The sequence below is a fragment of the Rosa chinensis genome, chromosome 3 (assembly GCF_002994745.2).
Source record: "Rosa chinensis cultivar Old Blush chromosome 3, RchiOBHm-V2, whole genome shotgun sequence".
Lineage (NCBI taxonomy): Eukaryota > Viridiplantae > Streptophyta > Magnoliopsida > Rosales > Rosaceae > Rosa > Rosa chinensis.
The window spans coordinates 31,901,342-31,922,563 of NC_037090.1; the positions used below are offsets into that span (position 1 = coordinate 31,901,342).

The 21,222-nt window shown below is 39.2% G+C and overlaps 1 protein-coding gene across 2 annotated transcripts; it reads left to right on the forward strand.

The window, feature by feature from the left end:
* Positions 1-4,751: 4,751 nt before the first annotated feature.
* On the forward strand, positions 4,752-11,550 carry LOC112192598 (PHD finger protein At1g33420). Of its 2 annotated transcripts, none has more exons than XM_024332398.2 (5): positions 4,752-5,405; positions 6,249-6,375; positions 7,050-7,265; positions 7,685-8,290; positions 10,561-11,550. In XM_024332398.2, the coding sequence occupies exons 1-5, from the start codon at positions 5,054-5,056 to the stop codon at positions 11,360-11,362; spliced, it is 2,103 nt and encodes a 700-aa protein (XP_024188166.1). In that variant the 5' UTR covers positions 4,752-5,053; the 3' UTR covers positions 11,363-11,550. The 2 variants fall into 2 exon arrangements, with proteins under 2 accessions (XP_024188166.1, XP_024188167.1); XM_024332399.2 differs by lacking the exon at positions 4,752-5,405 and adding an exon at positions 5,983-6,118.
* The last annotated feature ends 9,672 nt before the right edge of the window (positions 11,551-21,222 follow it).

A 21,222-nucleotide genomic window follows, 5' to 3' on the forward strand; every position in this document is an offset into this window, starting at 1 on the left:
GGGGTGTGAAACGATTTCGGGTGCTAATAGGCATTTCCCCACTTGATTTAGACACCCATTGATTTGACCAAACATCCACAGACTCATTGTTGATTTGCTAGGACTAATGTTGAGTGAGTTTCCCTTCTCTCGAGAAAGCTATTCCAAACCATGAAGGTTTTACATCTAGGAAGGAGGAGTTTGAGAAATATTAACCTTTGATGACTGACAACCTATAGCACATCAAGTTTTTCAAGATACGCCACCACTGCTTAGTGTTAACCGAATTGCTACCCTCAAGTAAGTGGTACGAGTAGTAGTATAAGGATTTAAGAAAGGTTGTCAAACACACTAGAATTGGATTCCTTTCACTAGTTAAAGTGTGAATCTAAGGAGAGTTGGATTATGCAAATGTACGAACAATTACAAACCTAGGTTTACAACAAAGTCTAGTTTCATAGTGAGTATGTGCATTGTGGTGGTAGTGATATCCTTTGTTTGATTGAATGGTGAATCAAAATTAAACTAAATGAATCAAATGTAATTATGTAAACTAAGATACACTAAACTAAAGTATTGGTCAAATTAATGAAAGTTAGGGTTTGAATTGTCTACTACTAACCTCCATTGAAATGTATGTCAATATGAATGATGTTAAGTCAATTAACCAATTTCTCTTATTGTATCTCTCTCAGGTATGGCAATTGACATGCTCATTTTATGATATCAAGAAACCCCTCTTGGGTGTGGTACTTATCTATTTAAGTTATGCATTTCAATCTGGTCAAGTATCTAGTGCATTACCCTAAGTGGATAAAGCTTGGAGATGAAGAAATTATACAAACTAACCAAGCTTATCTCTAAGTGATCGTAATTGACAACCCTATATACACACATGGTGTACTTTTATGCTTTAGCAATCAAAGGTTGCCAATATCTTAACATTATACTAGAACATGGCAAATACACATACTCAAATTGGTAAAGTCTAAGTATATGTATTTAAATCTTGAAGTAGCTTGTAGGCATGTTAAAAAAAAATAGCATCACGTTATATTATAGTATCATTCCATACAAGATTGTCAGGGCTTTCAAACTTTGCCCAATAAAGTGGTTACTCACTCATAATCATACAAATTAGCATCAAATCTATTATCTACAGCAAGGTAAACTGAAGAGTTAAGAAAAGAATATACTAGTTGAAGCATGAAAAATTGATGGCTAGCTCCTCCTTGATGTTCAACCTTCAATGCTTTGTAGATCATCCTTGATGGTAGAATGAATAGATTATGAGCTTCTTTATGACGATGAACAAAATTGTGATGAAGATATGATGCTCATTTGACTAAATTTGAGTGGTAGTGATGGAGTAGTGGTGGTGATGATGAAGTTTATGGTGGTGGAAGATGGTAGTTGTGGTGGTGGTAGTGATGGAGTTTGACTAGTGTACCTACATGTGCCCGAACGAGCATAATTACCAAAGGTACCGACTCCCACCAAAGGGGTGACCTGCGAAGGCACGGCCAGGCGGGCTACTGCTCGAGCCCTGGATCGCCCCCATATCACCGCTGATGCGCCGCCACACGCTGCGTCAAGATAGCATCAGAAGCTCCAGACGCTGGGAATCGAAGCACATCAGTCCCACATCGGAAACAAGAAGAAGATCAACCTTCTCCTCACCTATAAAATGTTATCTCCTCTCTCCTCATTAATTACGCATTTACTACTCATCTATTGCTATGCTGCCCATATACAGTGACTGACTTAGGCATCGGAGAAGTGAAGACCGCCCAACGCGGTCTCCCTCTGACGCCCTGTCTCTCGTGTTGCAGCAAGCGGAAGTCATCTTATCCTCGGAGTAGTGGTCCGCCCACCGGACTTGCGTTAAACGAAGAATTGGCTACCGCTGGACTTAAGCATTAACAACTAGTATAACTTTAAATTGTGGAATGTGGAGTGTGTAAAGAAGAGAAAAGATGTAATGAAGATGGTTGTTAAGTATGGGGACATGAATGTGGACAAACAGGAGAGTTGAGAGAATTTATCATCTCTCTCTTGGACAAAGAAGAGGAAAAGAATGGAAAACATAGTAAGGTCTTAATGGCATGAAGTAAGGAGCAGATGATGACACAAAAGTGAAGGCAAGCTGATTACATGGAATGGATGTAGGTTATTACCCAATGAGTAATAAGATGGGTGCTAAAGCAAAATGAAAAGTCTCCTCTTTCTTACTCCTCCTTTGCTCCTCCGTGAATATGATTGAAAAAGACATTGCACCACCATGAGTGGTGGTTATCCGCCACTCGTGCTGTCATTTGTGGTGGTTCGCTGGAATCTGAGATTTTACTCTTTGCTCCACATCAGACCGTCATTCTTCTTTGCTCTGAATCTCAATTTAAAAGCTCCGACATAGATTTTTCCTTCCCTTTTGCAGTGCTTCCTAAATAACAAGAAAATGCTTCACTCTTGATGATTCTATCTCTTACACAAGCAACAATCTGCCCCTTCATCTTTACCTAATGTGATGGAAGACTAAGATAAGTCCTAAGTTTTGTAGCAATAAGGATACTAAGGAAGTTGGCCAAATTTAACCTAAACTTTAGAAGGAGTATTTGCGAGAGAGAGAGAGAGAGAGAGAGAGAGAGACTGACTGAATGCTTGGCGGTAGTTTAACATGATTGAATATAGGACTAATTTCATTTTACCTCACTGACATTGATAGCTAAAATCAATTGTGCTCCTACACTTCTAATTTCATTATATGTACCTATGTACTCTTCAATATTAATTAATGTCATCCAATTGTTAGTTTTTTTTTTTTTTTTGTACATTTTTTAGTAAATTGAAAACATAGCTGTAATGGGTTCTCTTGTAAGATGATCATCCACTAATGTGACACGTAAAGTTATATTGTGTGTAACCAAAATATCAAAATATATTACATAATAGTTAGCAATAAAGCTAAGATTTGGATAAGATTGAATGATTGATTGAAATTGATAAGTACAATGGTGTGTAATAAAATTAGAAGAGGAGAAACATAAGTAATCTAGAGTATAAAAGTCAGGGAGGTAAACTAAAACTTCCCCTTCAACTTTTTTTTTTGATCAAATAAGAACTTCATTAATAATGAACTGCTTACAACGAGTTTTGGCGACATCTCTTACTCAGAAATGGCCACTAGACTTCCCACTGGGAACTCTATATACTGACTCTAAACTTGCACTACAACTGTATGACAAGACAATAAACGCAGGAGCAGTAAATCCTTGACATCGCGCCTCTCGTCCAGCCAGTAAGAACTCTAAGACTAGACAACTCACTTGTGTCGACACGAACTCACCAACCAGAGTCCTCCTGACCAGCTTTTGATCGACCAAGCCAACACTCGTTGTGACCTAAACTCAACCAAAAGGATTGCCGGACATTCAGACCTGGGACTAAAGAAAACCCAACATCATCACCACCCTATTATCGACACCATCCATCCACCACTGCTCCAAAACGCCATCGCCTCAGACCCGAGATCAAACAAGAACATTCCCACTAGAAAGCCAAGGATGATTGTCAATGCTAGTATGCCACCGCCAGACAATTTCGTCACCACTGCTGACCTAACTCCAGAACAGGAACGACCTCTAGACCGCCAGATAGAAGATTGTCTATGCCAAAATTGCAGTGCACCCGACCCAACAGCTAACACTTAAGACAAAACAAAAGAAACCAAACCCTAAAAAGAAACCAAACCCTAAAGACTAGTGATAACTGCCCATCACCAAGGGCCCAACAAAATTAAACCCGACCCAACTGTATAATCACTGCAGCCCATTAGCTAGGCCGACAAACCTTGCACTAGACCCACCACCGTGGCATCACCGGTTCCGTCGTACTACCTCCAGCCAACCACCGCCCTAGTCAGTCCACCGCCAGCGCTCCACCATCGTCGCCCCACACACCAAGGTCTCCACCCAGGAGTGCTCGCAGAGAAAGCCGGAAAAGATCCCGTATAGCCTGGATCCGGGATGCTCTCACGAGCAGGCCGCGATGTCGACCTCAGCCACCACCCATCGAACGAAGGAGAACCCAGCCCTTTCGCCACAGCACCACCACCAAGCACCAGCCAGATTGCCCAGATCCGACCGCCCTCCATCATCAGTCCGACTAGAGCACCCGCGACCCAAACCAGATCCACCAATGGCAGCCACCATCCAAACCACATCCAACCACCGCTAGCAGCCATCAAGCATCGAAACGACTCACTCACACGTCAATAACGAACGGCGAGAAAGAAAACAACCCGTCCGACGACAACGTCGCAAGGACGTGCCGCCGGACGAGCACAAGAGAGAGTTGGGGGAGTCCTAGGCGCGTGCGGCGCGTTCTAGGGTTTACTATGAGTTTTATGAACTTTATCTAATGTTAGTAAAGTTAGTTTTTACAACACTTCCCCTTCAACTTAAAAGATTGAAAATTACAAAAAAATTAGTCAAGTCAAGACAAAAGAAGAGACGAACGATGTTGAAAGGTAGAAACAAATTTAAAGACGTGCTTTAAGGCGAGAGATGCAAGTGTACAGAAATGAAAATATCTACACAATTGAGAGTGAAATATGTAATTCTCTTTTTATGAGGTACTAAAATGAAAACGTCTAAACAGTTGAGAGGGGTAAACTGTAATTCTTTTTATTTACGTTAATTCCTGGACAAGAAAAGAGCACGCACGTGGTTTATATGACTCAGCACACAAAACAAAAAAAATTTCGTTTCCTTTTTTTCTGGATCATTCCCTTAAATTTTAACCCCTTATTTTTCTCCGATCTCATCACCCCAACCGGTTTTTACACGATCCTCTCTTTTAAATTCAAATTCTTTTTAAAAATTTAAAAAAAAAATGGTGCTAATTTTTTATTTACAGAGATGACAGTGACGAGATGGAATTGATTTCTGAGACTTGTTGAAGAGAAGAAGAAGAAGAAGAAGAAGAAGCCCTAACATTCTCCCAATCACAGGAGCCAGTCTAGTTCGGTCCAGAACCTTCTAGGATATCACCGATCCCAGCCTCACGCGCCGCCGTGATGGTGGTGAACGAGCGACCTCAGAAGCGGATGAAGCGGCGGATTACGGCGGATCTCAACGACTTCTTCACCTTCCCCTCGTCCTCGTCGCCGCCGGCCGCCACCGGCCCCTTCAGGACCGCCGTCAGGGATTTTCTTTCTAACCATGCGCTGGTTCCTCCGCCGTCGTCCCTCTTCCCTCACCTCATGACGTGGCAGATCCTCTTCAGGGTCGGCGATGCGGATCAGCTCCCGACCACTGCAGCGACGGACGGTCCGGATTCGTTCCCTCCGCCCGTCGTGTGTCTCGATATCGTCGAGGAGGACGTCGCCAGATCTCGAAACGTCTATTGTGATCAGTGCCGAGTTGTCGGTGAGTTGACTCACCGAGTCCTTTGCCTCTGAGTTGTTAACTTTTTTTTTTTTTAAATTTTTATTTTATTAATCATAATATAGCATTACTAAATCTAAATGTATGATATGATAATCTATTTGTTGCTAAATGTTGATCATCAACCTGTAAATTGCTGGTTAAAAAGAGAAAAAAAAAGATTAGGTAATTGTCAATTAATCGGCGATTGTGGGTCCCGGTGATGTTGAGTGGTTGTCCTCTTGTGATGGTGGTTGTACGGCAGGGCAATTTTAGCTGTGGAATGCACCAAGTTGGGGTGTGTGGTGCTTACACACAGGTCATGACAATGAGTCCATGACAACAACTGATAGCTGTTGTTGCTTTGACAGCTAGCTATTCCATCAGTGGAATCTGCCCTGTTGAGTTAGAAACTTTTGCTTTAAGTTAATATTTAAGGCTTAATACAGTTGAATTATGACGTGTGTTCTTCGTAATTTGATTTGATATTTATCAATTAGGATGTAGTGGGACTGAGGACTTGAATGTAATTGGGCGTCACCGCAGGGGTTTTATGTTCTGGTCACGATAAAGAAGTCATGACTGATGACCATTACAGTCTCAAAAGGTCATGCTCTGGACATTAAAGAGAGCTTCTTGCCAGACCATTTTATAGACCAAAGTAGGGAATTGATTCAATGAACTTGGTTTATGTTTAGGCATCATGGACACTCTAGGTTGTAATCATCTGTTTGTAAGAATATAACTACTTGTATGAGTTGTTTTTATCAAACTTTCTCAAACTGTACAAACCACCAATAGTCGGTCAGGTGAGTTCTGACATTTTATTTCTTCTCAAACGTTTAGGATGGAGTGGTCATCCAGTTTGCGGGAAACGTTATCATTTTATTATTAAGGCTGATGGTAATTCCATTGGTGGGTATCACAAGCCTTGTATGTGCTGTGGAGATGTTGTGCATATCTACGAATCCAAGTGAGGACTTGAAATTTTTTTCTCCATAAATGCCTTTATTTCTGATAATCTAATTTAGTTATTTTAAGCATGGTTTATTTGATTTATGTTGGCTTCTGTCGTATAGATACTGATTCTAGTACTAATGCCAAGCAGATGACATACATATATGATACATATTTATTAAATGATTTAAGCATGTTCTTATTTCACCAATATCATATGGTTGGTTATTGTTTTATATATATATATATATATGTATTTATATATAGATCCCTATTTCTTTTGTCTTCTCATAGAACATATTGCTCTTATAGACACCTTGCATATCTGATACCTCCAAGCTTTGATATACGAGATCAACTTGTTTCTGTATATTGCTAATTGCCATTAAGTTTGGTATATATGTGATGGTGGTTGCTCAAACAAGCCAATTCTATGTAGAGGTTTCTAAAAATAATGGATAACTCATAAAATCATATGAAATTATATAATAAATCCAATGCAAGCACCGAGTATTTTTAAAGAGAAATGCAGACAGAATTAAAACTATTAAACTAAGATGTTTTTTCTTGTACAGCTAGGTGCATCAGTTTACTAAATGTACTAAGAGATATTATCCATTCTTCTACTGCTGTTAATTCGGTTGAGTGATCTTTGATTTCTTATGTTGTGGAATTGTGTCTTGGTTTCAGGTGCAAATCTTGCAACCTTGATGCTAGTACAGATGATGTTGAAGATTGGGTGTACAACCAATTAGAGAACACAACCCATCTTCTGCATGGAGTGGTCCATTCAAATGGTTTTGGACACCTTCTTAGGGTCAATGGAAGGGAAGGTGGCTCGAGGATGCTTTCTGGATGTCATATCATGGACTTTTGGGACCGGCTCTGTAAAGTGCTTGGAGTGAGGTTTGGTTTCTTTCCTTTATCTATTTTTTTTAATTTTATTTTTATAGTTTTTATGAGTATTCTTTTGCTTTAGTAGCTGGGCTAGATAATTGGGGGTTTGATGATGTACTCTATTAGGAGTTAAACGTGAAGCCTCTATCCTAATCGTGAGAGATAAATACCACATGCTACATGGGCTAGTTTGGTTAGGGTCTTTACTTGTACAAATTCCGTCCTTACACTTTTTTGTTGTACATAAAACAAAATTTTTATGATGTATGCCTTCATTTAATATGCTTTGCTTTCACTCAAAATTTGTGTTTTTATTTTGTTCACTATCTTTGTTTGTAATGATTGTTTATCGGTTGCCTAGTTTGTTTTATAATTGCCAATCTTCCATTACAATAAACTCCAATTTGTCATTTTCCACACATGAACAGAATGGTCAGTGTGATGGATGTGTCAAAGAAGTATGGGCTGGAATATCGGCTACTTCATGCAATTATCAAAGGACATCCCTGGTATGGTGACTGGGGTTATGAATTTGCTACTGGTAGTTTTGCTCTCACTCTTGATGCCTATAATTTGGCTGTTGAAAAACTCTCTACTCTACCCCTGTCCACCTTTCTTGCTCAACGTCGATTTCCATCTTGCATCCGTGACATCATCTTGCGATACCAGTCCCTATCAGAACGTGAGCTTTTGAATATAAGAGATCTCTTTGGTTTCTTGATTAAATTGCTCCATGATGCTCCCAAGTGTTCTTCAAGGGTTGATGATGCCATGAGCAAGAAGCGACGTGCTTCCGGAGTTTTGTATTCATGGACCAAGAGTGATGTTGAATGTGTAGAAGAGGCCATGGTCAAGGTGCTGCGTGCAGTTACTGGGTCAAATTGGGTAAATCAGCGTAATCTTAGGAAAGCCATATACAAGGGGCAACCATCTGATCTCCTGGATTATTGCCTGAACGAACTTGGAGGGAAAATGGTAGCAGATGGGATCTTTGTTAGTTCAAGACGCAATGCTGATGGTGATTTTGAGTACAGGTTAGTAGTAATTCCAGTCAATAGTTGTGCCCTTTTCCATTTTATCTTTTGTTTTGTTTGTTTTCTCTCGCTTGAAATCAAACTCATATTGCCAGTGTTATAGGAGGAATTTGGCTTCTCTGTCCTTATTCCTTAGTTATCTGCATTTTCTTGCATTAAGAGATCCTCAGCCCCTTTATTAATCTAATGATTTTCATAGCTCCCCATCAGCAGAACTTTTTATTTTTAACCAAATTCTCCCTGACCCTTTCTCCTATTGACAAGTAAGAACCACCTCCCTCTCCTTTATGTGTGTGTGTGTAAACAAAAATATTAACATCCATAGAAATCATCTGTACTGGCTGGAAAACCTTTGAAGAAGTTCCAACTAACAGAAAAGTTTGATGTGAAATGATAAACTATGTGTTCAGCAGAATTGAGTTATGAACTCCAAATTGGACCTATTGACTTGCTGTTATTTACATGTAGTTAGCATGATAGAACATGAGGTTACCCATCCTGTGAGTCTCTGAGATTCATGTAATGAATCTTTTATTCTTCACTCCGTAATGAATCCACCAGAATTCAAACTATGTAGATGTTCATGCAACACATAATTTTCTGGTTTGTTTGTGAGAAGCAAGAGAGGGAAGAGAATAGACAGGAACCAGACAGTGAGTTTTGGCCAGATTAAGAAAGTTAATGCTAAGTTGTTTGTTAAAAGGGTGATGATCTAAGAAATGCTGAGATAAATTTTAAAGAAACTTTGGGTTGGAAGGTTCCAATATAATTTATTTCTTTCTACTGTCAAGTTAATTCTGCTACGTTTAGGCTCAGCCTTCTTTAACTAAGGATGGTAAACTTGATGCATTTATGTTGGGATTAGGTATTATTTTGTGACCTGTCAGCTAAGCCAATGGATGCAACTACAAGCTTTAGTCTATTCGATTGGAAATTGCATACATTGATGTCATGACAAAGGATTTTAATTTCTTATCAATCCATTAGAGAATGCTTTACACAGTTTCAAATGAAGTGATGATCATTTTGAGCGTTCTAGCTTTGAAGTAACGTTATGTTGATCATCTAGTCGTCTGTATTCGCTTTGGCACTACTCTTATTTTAATCTTTTTTCTTTCTTTTTTAGTTTTTCTATTATTATTTTTATATATTGGAAATGATTTCTTGTCCTGTATGCGAAGTACACATATATCTACTTCTTTTCACTAAATGTAAACAATCTTCTCTCAAGTGATACTCGTCTAGGTATGTGTGAGATATGCTAGATTTGTCTTCTATGTTTAGCATTTCTAAGGTTTTTTACTTAGGAAGTACGGGCAATGCACAGGACAGGTGACTTACCTCACAGGTTTATGCAACTTTATGCAATCTCTCTTTTCAGTTGGGAGAGATGAATTATAGCTTTTACCAATCAGGGGTTAGTAGGACTGGTTAGCCCATGGGGTTTGGGTTTCATCTGATCTACCTCACTGTACTACCTAGCAATTTGCTGGAATTGCCCTCCTAAAGATTATTGGGTTCAGAAGGAGGCCCCTGATTCGAGCCAGGTTGTGGGAAGCAGATTTAGGGAACTTCTAGTATAAAAAGGAAAAAGGACTAGGAAATCCTAAGACTAAAGATGCAAATGTCTTTAAACACCAAATTTTGATCTGATTAGGGACAGGTATGTTAATATAAGTTTGCAACTGTGGGTCTGTAGCAGCTAATTTTTTCTTAAATCCAGATTTCGGCCGTTTGAGTTCACTTAAGCATCCAGAACTATGCTTGTTTCCAAACTTGCAAGAGGACATTTTCGGGTCTAAACAGGAAGTTGATGATACTTTGCTCAACTTTTGCCCCTACTAAATATCCAGACGCCCAGAGTAGAGAGTAACTCCCGTATAATCACTATGTCGTATACACACGTCTATTTACAAGATGTATTCAACACTCGATCATTATGTCTACATTCCAGAGTGAATATTTTAGTTTTCTCAAGTACTCACAAAGGCAAGAGAATGGAGGAGTATAGGATGACTTTTGGGATTGTTAATAACAGTTCCCTATTTCAAATACATATTTATAAAGTTAAAAGTATTTGTAAACTTTGAATTTGGCAGAGATGTTAAATAGAAAGAGAGAACTGTCTAACAGATTAGGCCTCCATTTCTCTTATAAGACCTTCACTGTCTAACAGCTTAAGCAAGATTGTCTAAATAGTTCATATTATATTCTAATTGTTATGCAGCTCTGGTTAGTAAGTTTCTAACGTGCTGAACAACATTTTGCAGACTTGAGGCTGGAAGTAGTGCATCAAACTGCTCTTCCACCTCTAGAAGCCTATCAGAAGAAAATCTCGTACTGGACATGCGCTTCTTATATGAGTCCATGCTCCACCCCCAAACTATGATGAAAGATTTGCCTCAGGAAACAAGGGATCTTGCAATCAGCTGTGCTGAAAAGCTACTTGACTGCAAGCAGTTTGTGAAAGACTACAAGCCCGAAAGGATGTCAATTAATGACCCATCTGTTACGTGTCTCTTATGTAGAGTTGAATTTACAGACGAGTCTGAAGAATATGCCTCGCTGGATCCCCCTCCAGAATTGATTGTGCTATCCAATGCTACTGTATCTGATCTCAAGCTTGCAGCATCAAAAGCTTTTCAAGATGTGTATTTGACGTTGAAAAGGTTTCAAGCCGAAGAGTTGGTTGACTATGGCGGTGTTGATGAATCCACCCAGGTCAAGAAGTTGTTAGGGTCAGCAGAATATGTTCGAGTGAGAGGGCGGTGCAATGCAAAGAGTGGATGGAGTAAGTTTAGCATGGAGAGAGGGATTGAGAGGTGGACAGTGGAGTGCAGCTGTGGGGCAAAGGATGATGATGGAGAGAGAATGTTGGCTTGTGATGTATGTGGTGTGTGGCGGCACACTCGATGTTCTGGAATCCCGGACTCGGATTCGGTTCCTACAAATTTTGTTTGTCAAGGATGTAAAAGCTCAGTTTCAGTAACAAAAAATGCTGGGCCTTGCAAGGATGAGGCGGTTGCTAAGGTTGCTGGAGAAAGTTTGACTGCCCCTCCTGGCGCTCGCTGAGATTATTTTATTTTTATTGTCAATAAGTAATTGGTTTGATTTCATCATTTCTTTGCTAAGCGAGGTTTGGTTTCCTCGACCCCCAAAGGACCATGTACATAAAATTTGTAGGCCTTTTAGAATTTTTCCTGGGCAGTTGTACGGACTCCCATTTTCTTTCTAATTTCCTACTTTTCTTCATCTCTGTATATATTCTTTCAATGGCCAACAAAAGAGAAGTTGAAAAGTTAGAACATGGCAAAAAAAGAAAAAAATGAGCAAATATTTGTATAGTCGCGATCTTCTATTTGCTTTTTCAAGGGATTGGAGCTATATTCAAAGAAGAATCAATTATAAAATATTCTTGAATTATGAGGTTATTTTCAGTTTCATTAATTTTTGTATTTACATACCTTAAGTATCCTTCCGTTAAGATATTGATATCTTGACCACTAACACTATTAAACTTTGAGGACATTTCTATTACTTTCATAAATTTATAATTTTTAACATTTACTTTACAAAATAATATTTAGTACTTTTATCAAAATATTTAACAAATACTAAAATTACAATATATATATATTTTTTTTTGAAATAGAAGTTGAATGCATTAGATCAACAGCCATGAAAAGGCTAGAAGTGACTGCTTTCCTTCTTAACAAAATACAACAAATCATTGGACAGCAAAATCTAATACAATTAAAGGTGACTCTTTTTATTCTTATTAACAAGGACATGAACGAATGCTGTACTTGCCTTTCAGTCTTTAGAGGTGTCAATTTTGCTAGGCTGTTGAGTTTGCGGATTCTTTTGTCACATTGCAAGTTTGCAACTGATAGAGTGCTTCAAGAAATAAAAGAGTGCTTAATGTATAAAGCTTTAGATTATTTGGTTAAGCACTCTTTCAATTAGTTAGGAATTTGGTTAAGTTAGGTTTGAGGTTCGATCTCTCTCTAATTTAATAAAAGAATAGAGGTGTATTAATTAGAAGTTTAGAAAATGAACCCTAGGTGAAGAACAAAAAACAAAAAAAAAACCCAAAAACTGTTAAAGGAAAAACACATTATGTGTTGTCGTTCGTCAAAGTAATTTACGAAGAAGGAATTAAGGAATTAACGATTATAGGTCAATCATCATTTATTGTCTTCATTGTAATTGATATTTTGGTTGTAATTCTCTCCCTATATAAAGAGACTATCCAATGAAATGAGTTGACCAATTCTCATTTTACTTTTACGCGTTATCAGCACACTCAGAGCCAATAGTCAAGAAAAAAACTTTTTCTTCTTTTGTCAGCCCACACGTGCCTCAATCTTCTTCCTCCTTTTCCTCATCCTCGCCGCGGGCGCTCTCCACCGTTGCAGCACCCATCTAGGTTCTCCCCTTGACAGACAGACCCTCCCTCAGTTCGCTTCTGAACCCATAACCCCACGGCATCGTCCTCCGCCTATTCCGATTGCATCATCTGCCTGGTCGAGTTTCGGGAAGGCCAGTGGTGTCGGAAACTCCCTGCATGTGGTCACCTGTTCCATCCGAGGTGCCCCGACATGTGGCTCGTGAAGGTCTCAGCTTGTCTCATTTTCCACGAGCCCAGCTCGCTTACACACTACCAGTAATAATGCAGCCGCCCTGCTAGAAAAAAAAAAAAAAAAAAACCAGAAGGAAGAAGAAAGAAAGAAAAAAAAACAACAAAAGGTGCGTGACCCACGATTGTGACCCGGCCCAGAAAAGAAGAAAGAGGGCGGGCCCACAAAAAAAAAAAAAAAGACAAAAGGGAGGATGATGCCCAGAACATTAGGCGCAACTCACTGCTGAAAAAAAAAAAAAAAAAAGGGAAGAAGGCCTTGGCCCACTGCTGAAGAAGAAAAAAAATTGTTGCGCACGCCTTCATAAACTCGCGCGTGGGCTATAAGATCGTTTTGTTTTCTCGAAACCAAGTATGTTCTCTTTTATTTATTTAATTTCATACTCTGGTAAATTTAATTATTTTTAATTATATATATTTTTATTTTTTATAATTAGAACTTTCTGAGCATGTTTGGTTAGATAATATTGATCCTTTTAGCATGCCTTGTTATTTTATATATGTTTTATTATTCGTAGAAATTTGAGCATGAATATTATTATTGTTGATTATTATGTGTAGCATATATATATTTTGTTATATATTTGTGAAATTTGAGCATGTCCTGTCATTGATATTACTATCTTCTATAATTGTTATTAATGTGGAATTCTAAAGCATGTTTTAGCAAGTTTTACTATTGCTTATAATTGTGATTTTTATATGCTATGTTTTATTCATTATTAAACAAGCTATGGGTATTCCATATTTAGTATGCTATATGTAAACTGAATTTTACCATGATAATGAAAATTCATGCGCATTATAAATACATAATTATCGTGATAAAGCATTTTCACATAGCATCGAAAAGAAAAAAAATGTGACCATTACGAATCTTGGTCTTGAAATCTAATTCATATTCTCAGAAGAGAAATTCTTAGATGGGGGTTTCCCCACCTCGTGGCTTTACGGCCACCCAATCAGAAGAAAGGAAATTTTCCATCTTTTTTGAAACTAATCCTGCTCCCTAAAGTGCAATACCCAAAACACCCCCCTTGCTGGGCAGTGATTGGTCCTCCCCACCACGTGTCCGTGCGGTCTGCCCCACTCATGATTCTCTCTTCTTAGAAAATAATTCACGTGGATGTCTTTATGACTGCGTAATTTATATATCTTCTCTCTTGTTTATGTAGATGGCTGATCCAACTTGACTTGAATTTGACATTTGGACTTGAGTACCATTGTTGGGTTTCTGATGTGGAAACCACCTTTGTGGCAAAAAACTACACTGCCACCATCATCGACCCCAAAGATGATGTACCATCTAACAAGGTGAAAGCAAGTGCCTTAATGTTTCTAAGGTGACATATTGCCTACGCTGGGAGTACCTTCAGTTAAAGAGACCCAAAGAACTGTGGGATGCCCTTAAGGGACATTTTGGGAACATTCATGACACTTTGCTCTTAGAATTGACCATTCGGTGAAATGAAATCCGTTTGCTTGACTACAAAAGGGTCAATGACTTCAACAAGGACATGTTGTGCTTAAAGGCACGTCTCAATTTTTGTGTAAGGGAACTCACAGAAGATGATATGATCCAGAAGACTCTTTCTACTTTTCCTACTTCAGCACTTATACTAGCGAATCAGTATAGGCTGGAGTATGACAACAAAAGAATCACAACCTTCAATAAGCTGATCAACCTACTACAAGTGACTGACAGGCATAATGAGGTTCTTTTGAACAACAATGCCAGACCCATTGGGACAAAGAAAATTCCCGAGGCTAATTATGGTAAAGTGAAAGGTGGAAAGAACCCCAATGAAAAGGGGGTTCGACGTGCTGATCCCAACCCACATGACAACAATGCACCACGTGGAAAGGGACATGGGGGTCGTGGTATGGGCCGTGGTGCTGGCCCTAGTGGCCATGGGTTTAGGTGCAAAAGGCACCTAAGAGCCCTTCAATCAAAAAGGAAAGAGTTGGCAATGAACCATGTTATAGGTGTAGAGTTATTGGGCATTGGTACAATAATTGCCAAGCAAGCAATAGAGCATGGTTCGATATCATCGTGCTCTGTAATTTCTTGAGCAACAGTGTATGCAAATACATCATCAATGTGTATGGAAGATCTTTCCATCAACGCATACGCATTCTCATAATCCATTGAGATTTCTTTATTCTCTGGAATCATTTCAAACATTGAAGCGTCCTCCAGTATTGATTCATGGACATAACTATAATCAGAGACAATCTCATGAGAGGGATTCTCTACATTAATGATTAATGGATCAGTTTGTGCCTTACTCGCCGTCTTCTTCCTTGGGTGAATGTCAGTAGAACCAAGTGGCTTCCCCTTCTTCGTTTGGGGAGGTACGGCCTCAACCACACCTCAACTAAGTGTGGTTGCACTACCTCTATATGTGGCGCCGTGCCCCTTGTTGGGGACTTCTAACCTTGCAGGCACATTTGCAGCTGGTATATGTGATCTCGTCACTTTTGCGATATCAGTAAACGCATTAGGCATCGAACCTGCTACATTCTGAAGATTGATTATTCTTTTCACTTCACTTTCACATTGTAAAGTACAGGGATCAAAATGAGACAGAGTGGGGACAAACCATGACAATTTCTGTCGTTCCCTTGGAAAATCTTTTTTCCTATCTCCCCCTAACGATGGGAAGACTGTCTCATCAAAGTGAGAATCTGCAAATCTAGCTGTAAAGAGATTGCCTGTCAAGGGTTCCAAATAGCGGATAATGGTTGGGGATTCGTATCCAACATAAATACCTAATCGTCTCTGATGACCCATTTTTATGAGTCGTGGGGGCGCAATAGGCATATATTGCGCAAACAAATATGCGTAATTGTGAAATGTCAGGCTTATATCCAATTACTAACTGGTACGCAGAAAATGGTTGGCTAGCAGTGGGTCTGAAACGAATAAGTAAAGCTGCGTACAATATTACATAACCCGAAGCAGATATAGGTAGGTTAGTGTGCATAACCAGTGCCCTAGCCACCATATGCAGCCTTTTGATGGTGGCTTCTGTGAGACCATTTTGTGTATCCACATGGGGTACAGGATGCTCTACATCGATCCTAATAGACATGCAATAATTATCAAGTGCTTTTGATGTAAACTCTCCAGCGTTATCAAGCCTTATAGACTTGATAGGGTGATCAGGGTGGTGAGCCCTTAAACGTATAATCTGTGCTTGGAGTTTTGCAAATGCATCATTTCTTGTGGACAATAAAGCAACATGTGACCAGCGTGTCGAAGTATCCATCAGAACTATAAAGTACTTGAATGGTCTGCATTCTGGATAGATAGGTCCACATATATCTCCTTATATCCTTTGCAAGAAGGGTTATTATCACAAATTGTACCTGAACTATACCTCAATCTTATCGATGGTACCTGAACTTCAATTTTGATCACAACCAGTACTCGAACTTTTTGATTTCATTTTAAATGGTACCTAGAGCCACTTCCGGTCACTATTCCGATTAAAAACTGCATGTGAGGCGATCATAGTGATGATTTTTGATGATTTCAAGGGTTGCAATCATATATAGTGATGATTTATTGATAATACACTTGCCTTGAACTTTTTTTGTTTTTTTTTTATTTGGCTTTTTTGGCAGGAATAGTGACCGAATGTGGCCTTAGGTACCATTTAAAATGAAATCGAAAAGTTTGGGTATTGGTTGTGATCAAAATTAAAGTTCAGGTACCATCGATAAAATAGAGGATAAGTTTAGGTACCATTTGTGATAATAACCCTTGTAAGAATGAAATATTTTATTTTGTATCTTTAGCATATGAAGGTCTCGATCCTGTTTTTGCTAAAGAGCAGACTTTGCAAAATGAGTGATGTGCCTTGAAATAGTCAATGAGGCATAATGGGAGGAAGTTAGTGCTTCTGGTATTTCAGAAGGCAATGGCTGCACTTGAGCAGTACTAGGACCGACACCTTGCAATGTGGCAGATGTTTGTCCCATTTTATTTTTCACTCGAAAGAAAGGATGTCCGTGTGAGTTCTTTAAAATATGGATCATCATGTCACGACCAGGATGCCCTAGACGGTCATGCCAAAGCCTGTATGAGTCAGTGTCCCACATTCCATTGTTGGTGATGGCATAAAATTCAATGATTCGAATAGTAGTGAGGTACAGTCCACTAGATTGACTCATTAGTTTCTCTAAAATGCGTTTCTTTCCACATTCATTAGAAGTAATATAAAGGTATTCGGTTCCATTCTCACAGTGGGTTTCTATATGATAACCGTTGGCATGAATATCTTTGAAACTTAACAGGGTTCGATTGGTGCATACAGAGCATCTGTGACTTTAAACATTGTGCCGTTAGGCAGTGAAAATTGGCAGTTCCTCGCCCTTTTAGTACTTGTGATGATCCAATCATCGTAGTCACAAATGAATTATAGGCTATTAATTCAATGAATAATTGTCTATTCCTTAATATGGTGTGGGTAGTCCCACTATCAACTAAGCACTCAAATTCTCCTCGATTGATTCCTATAAGTAAATGGGAGATATTATTAAATAATTCAAAAATATATCTCATATTCTTTAGAGTATTTCTATTTAGTTAGAATGATAATCTTTTCATTCTAATTTTTTTTTCTATATGTATCGCTTTGCATCTTTATAGTGCTATTTTGAACCATGTATATATGTGTAGTAAATAAAACCGAATAAATTTAATACTTCAGAATAAAATCTGAAATTTATAAATAAGCCAACGATAATCAAATCAAGGTCTTGTTTAGAAATCTAATTCATCAAACTATTATTTAAACTTTAAGACCAAGCAATAGTCTAATTAAAAAAATAAGGCATTATGCCTTCACAACTGTCTTTGGAAAATAAAATAAAACAGATCAGTCAAAATCTAGAGCATCCATTGACTGAGCAAATTCCTTGTTGCCATTGAAGTCTGCAATTGCAAGGTGATGTCTGGGTCATGGCCTTCTTCTTCCATATAGTGAGCCTCTCTCTAGTAATGGATGTTATAATGTTCCGCTATTTAGTTAGCTTGGTAGTTTCTGAAGGACTGGAAATGCAGCTTATGGATGTAGTTACTGCATATCGCTATGGGGATCTTGATTCAGAGATATATATGAAAGTGCCTGATGGCCTTACATTACCCAAATCAAGTGACTCTAAACCATTGAGTGCGTTTGCAATTAGGTTGAAACGCTCACTTTACGGATTGAAACAATCCGGGATGATGTGTTATACCCATCTAAGTGACTACTTGATTAGGAAGGGATATAAGAACGATGAATTATGCCCTTGCGTATTCATAAAGAAAACAAGTACCGGATTTGCAATTGGAGCTATATATGTCGATGATATGAACATAATAGGTATTCTTGATGAAGTAAGAGAAACTGCAAGCTACTTGAAATCCTAATTTGAGATGAAGGATCTTGGGAAAACTCAATTATGTCTAGGCCTTGAACTAGAACACCTAGTTTGTGGAATACTAATCCACCAATCTGCGTATGTCCAAAAATGCTCAGGCGATTTAACATGGACAAAGCGCATCCAGATAGCATTCCCATGATCGGTCGAAGTTTGGATGCAAGGAAAGATCCATTTCATCCAAAGGAAGATGATGAAGAGGTGTTGGAAGCTGAAATTCTCTATCTAAGTGCAATAGGCGCATTATTATACTTAGCCCAATGCACTTGACCAGACATTGCATTCTCAGTAAACTTGTTAGCTAGATTTAGCTCAGTGCCAACGCAGGGTCACTGGAATGGTATCAAGAACATTTTCCGATACCTAAAAGGAACCATTGGCTTGGGATTGTTCTTTCCCTACAGAAAGACAAGAGGGTCGCAGATGAAACTGCAATCCCAAAGGAAATGTTGATGGCGAAAGCGCTACTCACAACACCGAAACCCCAAATAATGTTTTGGTTGGTTTTGCTGAAGCATGGTTCCTCTCTAACCCACACAAAGGTCGTTCCCAAATTAGTTATGTATTTACCATTGGCAACACGACGATATCTTGGAGATCAACCAAGCAAAACCTTGTGGCTATCTCTTCGAACCACTCTGAGATCATTGCTCTATATGAGGCGGTTCGTGAGTATATATAGGTAAGAGCTATCATTACACATATTAGAGGGACTAGTGGTTTGAGTTCTACCACTGAAGAGCCTACTTACATTTATGAAGATAATACAACTTGCATCGAACAGATGAAGCTAGGTTATATCAAGGGTGATAATACAAAACACATATTGCCAAAGTTTTTCTACAATTAGCAACAACAGGCTCTCCTCAAGATTCAAGTGAATCAAGTAAGGTTTGAGGAGAATGTGGCAGATTTGTTTACCAAATCATTGCCTAAGGCCATATTTGAGAGACATGTGAAAAATATAGGAATGCAAAGACTTTCCAAGCTCCCTTGACTAATGTAAGGATCCGAGGGAGGCGTAGACATCAGAGGGAGTCTAACACACACATGTCATCATCAAATGTAATAGGTGCATTGGCTCTTTTCCTTCAACCAAGGTGTTTTTGTTTTCTTTCCCACAGGGTTTTTGTTTTTACTTGGCAAGGTTTTTAATGAGGCAACAATTCATGCACCATTTCGTCTTTGACTTGGCACAAGGGGAAGTGTTAAAGGAAAAACACATTATGTTCCTTCGTCAAAGTAACTGATGAAGAGGGAATTAAGGAATTAGTGATTACAGCTCAATCATCATATACTGTCTTTATTGTAATTGATATTTCCATTGTAATTCTCTCTCTATATAAAGGGACGATCTAATGAAATGAGTAGACCAATTCCCATTTTACTTTTACAAAAACAAGAAAAAAAATCATGGTGGCAAGAAAATCAAGGGGAGCAAGAAGAAGAAAAATCATGATGCAATGAAACACCTCTACACTTTTACCTCCTCCTATATTCTGTCTCTGTATTCTATCTCTCTATATTATCTGATTCCTACCAACGCTACAAAAAAAAATTGCAATGGCCACCACAGTTAGCGTCGGCGCCAAAATACCGTTGCCGTTGGTCATAGATTTGCTACGGGAAACAAGGCGTCGCAAAATTAAAATTATTTTGCGACGGCAAAGGAGAGCCGTAGCATAAAAATGCTTCAATTGCGACGGCATTAAAGATGTCGTAGCAAAGTTTTTCCAATTCTTGCTTCGCTACCATTGCCGTAGCCTTTATAATTTTGCAGATATACTATTTGGGCGTTAAAATCACTCTACAAAGAGTTTGTGCCAAAAATTTCTACGGAACAGATTGAGAGAGAGGAAGAACGCGCCCCACGTGCGCGAGAGAGAGAGGAGAAAACAGTACAGTTCGTCAGTTCTCTCCCGGTCGAACGCCGCCGGCGCTCCCGCTGCTGTGTTCCTGTCCGGGAGAGGATGTGGGTCTGGGATGGTAGCGTTTGTCGCTGGCGGAAGCGAGTTCCATGGCTGGAGTTAGGAGGGCCGAGCTCGGGTCTGGCAGATCCTTTTCGATCTGTCTTCTCTGAATCGTGGTCGATGGTAGACGAGGGGCGGCGCTTGATTGCGGCTTGCCGGCGGCGATATCTGGTGTCTCTGCTGCATCGGAGATCTGTGCGGCTCGATCCCATGCCAGAGGTGAGGCTGGTACGGACCTGGCTCCTTTTCGGATCTGGGTTCGGACGTGGATCGGGTTCTGGGGTGGCCTTCGTTGGGTTGAGGTGACGAGGCGGCGCAAGGATGTGGTGCAGTGGCGTAGTGGCCCAAGGAGGCGATCTGATGCCGGGGATTGCTGTTGGTGGTGCTGTCCTTATGGATTTGGTGAAGCATGGTGGTCTGGGCCTGGGCATTTTCTGCTGGTTTTACTGCTTTTGGGGTTCCTTTTCTTGTTTGGACAGTTGCGTTTGCGGTTCCTTTTCTTTCTCTATGAGTTTGACTCTCTCTTAGACTTTGTTTTCTTCTTTGTCAAATATGTGAGATAGTTTGTTTCTGTGAATTTTTGGGAAAAAGATTGGAAGCAATTTTGAGGTTCTGAGGTTCATTTTGCTATAATTAGTACTCATTTTGCTGTATTTTGGTTGTTTCTTTTGGTTTCAGGAGGATTCCTATGTGGACAGCTACGTCAGCACCATTGGAGTTGATTTTGTGAGTACATATATATCTATATCTATATAAGCACACACATTACATGTATGTATAGTGTACTTTTGTTATTTATGATTCATATTTTGTTGTTCTTTTTAGAAAATCAGGACTGTGGAGCTAGATGGGAAGACAGTCAAGCTGCAAATTGTGAGTAGGAGTTGCTT